This window comes from Larus michahellis, chromosome 8, assembly GCF_964199755.1.
Source record: "Larus michahellis chromosome 8, bLarMic1.1, whole genome shotgun sequence".
NCBI lineage: Eukaryota > Metazoa > Chordata > Aves > Charadriiformes > Laridae > Larus > Larus michahellis.
Genome location: NC_133903.1, coordinates 24228461 through 24233166, shown reverse-complemented (window position 1 = coordinate 24233166; position 4706 = coordinate 24228461). Strand labels below are relative to the sequence as shown.

Here is a 4706-nt window from a genome sequence, read left to right as displayed (position 1 = left end):
CCCTCCACCGGCATCTATCCCACCCTCCGGCTGCGCTAAGGGATTTTCCCAGCACCTCTCCTCTCCCAGGGGACCTAATCTGAGCTGGGGGGGGGGTGTTGCAGCAGCCCGGGCAAGCACTTCCAGCCGCTCGTTGCTATTATAGGAAGGTGAGGATCCTGCCATCTTGCCATTAAGTCATATCCTCCTCGACCCCATGAGGCAGTTTCCATAGGAGTCACCCTCTCTTCCAAGTGATGGAAGTTTTTATTTTTATCCGGCTTATTTATGCACTTCTCTTCCCTCCGTCAGCACTGGCCTGAGCAGCAGGTTTGGGTCATGAGCTTCTCCTTGAGCTTATTCCCCCTTCCCGGCTCAGCTCTCCCACGCCGTCACCCCTCACCTCTGCGGCAACCAAAAGGCAGCGCCATGAGCAGAAGGAAAAGTCCAGGGATTAAAGCAACACAGCGGAACAGATGAATTCAGGAAAACAGACCCCGTTTAGGTAAAAGTCATCAGAGGAATAAAAAAAAAGACACTGTGGGAGGAAAAAACCAAAACAAAGAGCAGAGAAGTTGATCCAAAAGTAACACAGCATCGTCGTTATGGGTCTTTTTTTGATTTGGGACTCATTTTCCAGTGGAGGTGCAGACCCCTCTGTAACGAGCCAAGGCCGCTATCTTGTCTCGGTTATTTTTTCCAGCGCCCTCAGCAGCAGCTGCTTGTGGCTCCCCAGGGACATGCACGTCCCAGGGAGCAAACCCCAGGCATTACTAAAAGACAGCCATGGGGACAAGCGGGGCACATGTTGGCGCAGCAAAGGGCTCCAGCAGCTGACGGAGTTGGTCTAGGTCTTTCAGGGACACGGCACCACCGTTATCAGCCAGTAAGCAAGAACTTGCTCACCTCAGAGCGCCCCGCAGAGAGGTCACACCAGCCAGAAAGAGCTGCGCGGGCAGCATCTCTGGGTAGCCTTTGCCGCGTTTTCAGAGGCCAACAGCAATTAAGCTGTTGCACAACTCCTCTCTGGAAGATCGAATAGATACGAGTGCTACTGGTGATCCGTGCCAAAGGGAGGTTGGGTCTTGTCTGCGCAGGGACACCGGGGGCCACACAAACCAACTGGACCAGATGCTCTTCCAGCAGTTGGGTGCCCAGAAAACCTTTAGATAACACCAAGCACGCTCCTGATCAGCTCCCCAATGGCCAAGAGCAGGACTGCCCCCACCCCATTTCTGCGCTCAGGAGCTGACCACAAGGCCTGGGCAAAACCATCCACTTCCACGGACATGCTGTTGGCAGACAAGGAGCAGGACTGAAACCTGCTCCCCCGGCCTTGGGAAAGAAGCTGCACTTGTATGGGAGCACGAGGAGACGATTTCCATGCCCCAGCCCAGCTTCTGACCCACGAGAGCGACCTGTGCCCTCAGAGCAGGGCGTTCTGCAAGGGAGCTGGAGGAGAGCTGGGAGGAAAGTCCTCTGTAGCCACCCTCCTCCTCCCGCTGCTCTCCTCTTACTGGAGAGGCCCCAAGGTGGCTCTGAATCCCATCTGACAGCCACGCTGTTGGACTGCAGGGTTGTCCTGGAGAGCACTTGTACCAGCGAACAGGAACAGGACCTTCCTGTCACCTCCCAAAGGTCATCAAGTGGAAAGAAATGTCTCGTGACGCACAGTTTCCTCGGTGTTGTCTACCAGACTAAAATGGTATGTCACCATTAAGAAAATTAAAACAGTGGGACTTTCACTTTTGCTTAAGAATAGGGAGTTACTAACTTGTACGCAAACTAGCAGAGCTCCCTCTAAGCTGTCCCTCACCAGACAGCCTCTTGCTCATCCCAAGTCCTCCCCTTGTTGCCTTCCTAGTGCTTCAGGAGGACCCAAATCTCACAGAAACAAGGTGTAAAAACCCCAGCCTGCAAGCCGAGTGCCCCCGCTGTAAGGGACAGCACTGCCTCCCCATGCGGGGCTTCTTTCAGCCACGCCAGAGAAAGCGGAGAGCAGAAAGCTTCACATTGGTCATCATTCATCTCCCATGCCGCTTCCCAGCTCTTCCAGGCAAGCCCTGAGGTTCAGCCAGACATCCCAAGCTGCATTTCACAGCACACAAACATCTTCCTTGACTCGCCAGAGATGCAATCCTCAGTTGAAAAGTTCATTAATTAGGAGCAGAGAAGCCTCTAGTGAATCTCCCAGCAAGAAGCAGGAAAAAAAAAAATCCCCTCACAATTCAGTCTAATTACAACGCCTCAGGGCGCTCCACAGTTGCTGTGAAGCAGAGGCCAAACTTTCCTCCCCACCCCTTAGAGCAGGAACTTTAACCCAGTTAGAGCTTTACTGATAAGGAAGAAAAAAAAAAAAAAGCCCTGATACTCATCATTTTAACTGTTCTGCAAGTTACAGCAAAGAGGAGGCACTGAAATACATATCTGGCAGAGCAGCAGCTGGCCGTGAGCACGGCCTGCGTCCGGGAAGGATCCACTCACATGCCCCCAGCCCAGACCTTTGAGTAGGCGAAGCCGGAGGCCAGCCCTCAGCCTAGCCGTAGCACAGGGCTGGGACTGCGCGCAGCTGCTCTTCTGGGATTTAGCAACCGCCTTCCACCCACAGACAGGGTGACACTGCACATTGGGGACTTTCTGAGTAAGACCTCAAATGCCACGGCAGCTCCGGCCCTGGGAAGAGGCTGCAGCCAGAGAAGCAGCAGGAGCACCTGGAAGGGACTCCACTAGCCCAGACAGAAGCTCCCTTTCTTCCGGGCTGCCAGAGGAGCTGGACTCCAACCCACCCCAAGCCTCTGGCGAGGCAGGGTGGATCCAGCCACAGACACGCAGCAACCACACCCTGGCTGCTGCCTGCCCAGCTCCCCACGGCCCTCCTCCTCCCCCCACCCCAGCCAAGCAGGGGCACAGACAGGGACTAGGCTTATACAGTTGAAAATATTTAATACGTGTTGTACACGTAGAATTACATTTTATACAAAACAAGATACATCACTGAAGGAGAACACTGTACAAAAAAAAAAACCCTACGGGAGCCCCAAGCCTTTATACAACAAAGACCAGGAGTTACCAAGCCTAACAAACAGGCTCAAGGACTTTCCCTCTAAGCATCTGTAAACTTCGTTTCTCTCAATAAACACTTTTAAAAAGCACCATGTAATAGTTCTGACCTAACCCTTTCCAAAATAGAGACTTTATTTAATAAACTTAATACTTTCCAAGCTTAAAATATTACCCGCTGGGAGTGCCCCCGGTGTCGGCGGCAGCCGGGGAGCCTCCCCCGGGCGCCTGGGAGGGCGGCGGCCCGGCCAGGAAGGGGAATTCCGGGAGGGCAGGGCCGGGGGCGCTCCCAGGGCGGGTGCCGGCAGACAGGACCCGGGGTGCCGGAGGCGGTCGGGGGAGGGGGAAGTGCTGCTGCCCCGCGGTCCTTCCCGTGCGGCGGGGCAGGGCACCGGGACTCGCCGGCGCCGGAGCCCCGCGGCGCTGCCCGCACAGTCCGCTGCGGCGGGCGCCCTCCGGGGGTGCGGGAGGACGAAGGGGGAGGGGGGGGGTCACCTTTCTGTCCGGCTGCCCATCTGTCTGCCGGGCCCCCCCTCCCCGCGGCGGTGGGCGAGTCTCTGCGGCCCGCGGCCGGCGCGTCAGAAGGCCACGATGGCCGTGCTCCAGGGGTTGAGGGTCCGCAACACCGGCTCATCGCAGCAGATCTGTCCCGGCTCGGCCGCCGCCTCGGCGGGCGTCGTCGTCGCCTCGCTGCCGTCAAGGGGCTGCCGCCGCCGGCCCTTGGGCTCCTTGCTGAGCAGTCCGGAGAAACTGGAACCGAAGATGCTTATGAGACTGGCCACGTTGCCCGTATCCATGTCCTCCTGCTCGCCCGGCGGCGGGGTGGGCGGCGGCGGCGGCTCCTCTACCTCTCGGCGGGGCTTCTTCACCGGGGAGCCCGCCTGGCCTCGCTCGCCGGCACTCCGCTTCCGGGGGCAGTGGGGCGCCGGAGGCGCCGCGGCCCCCGCGGTGGCGCAGTCCGCCCGGTTCGCCTCGCCGCCCGCCGCGCAGCAGCAGCCGCAACAACAGCGCCGCGACCGGGGGCCTTCGCAGTCCGCACCGGGCAGCCGCGGGCCGCTCCTACTCGCCTCGTCCTGCGGGGGCGGCGGTTCGCCGGCCGCCCATGCGGTGGTACAGGGCGGCGGCGGCTCCTCCTCGGGGGGTCCGCAGGCGGCGGGGGGCGGCTCGGGCGGGCAGCCCGGCTCGCTCAGGTAGACCTGGCGGGCGCTGCGCAGCACCAGCGACACCAGGAGGTTCTTGTGGAGCTTGAGGCCGCCGCGCTGGCCCCGGGCGCTGTAGATCTTGCCCAGCGAGATGCTGACGATGCGGTGCGCCTCCAGCTTGAACTCCATGGGGGGCTGCGAGGTGGGGGGCGCCGGGCCGTGGGGAGCCGTGCCGAGCCGCGCCTGCCGCCTCCGTCAGCAATCCAGCTCCGCACGCCGCTCCTTCGCGCCGCCGACTGAGACGAGCCCACGCGCCCGGCCGCTTTTTATACTCCCCCCGCCCTGGCCAATCAGGGCGCCCCGCCGGCCGCTCCAACCGCCGGCTGGCCCCCGCGCGCCAGCGCCGGCCAATGGCGAGGCAGGGGAGCGGGTTCGAAAGCTCGCCCCGCGGAGAGGGCTCTTAAAGCGGCAACGCCAGCGTGCGGCTGCTGGTGGGGCCCGCTGGAGTCTAGCAGCCAGGAGGGG

General features: G+C 60.4%; 1 protein-coding gene across 1 annotated transcript; it reads right to left on the bottom strand.

Annotated features, from left to right (window-relative positions):
- Nucleotides 1-2897: 2897 nt before the first annotated feature.
- IER5 (immediate early response 5) lies at nucleotides 2898-4494 on the bottom strand. The gene has a single exon (XM_074598580.1). The coding sequence runs from the start codon at nucleotides 4368-4370 to the stop codon at nucleotides 3618-3620; it is 753 nt and encodes a 250-aa protein (XP_074454681.1). The 5' UTR covers nucleotides 4371-4494; the 3' UTR covers nucleotides 2898-3617.
- Between the last annotated feature and the right edge of the window lie 212 nt (nucleotides 4495-4706).

Coding starts and splice junctions, on each gene's coding strand:
- IER5 (XM_074598580.1), bottom strand. CDS start 4,370: ATGGAGTTCAAGCTGGAGGCGCACCGCATCGTCAGCATCTCGCTGGGC.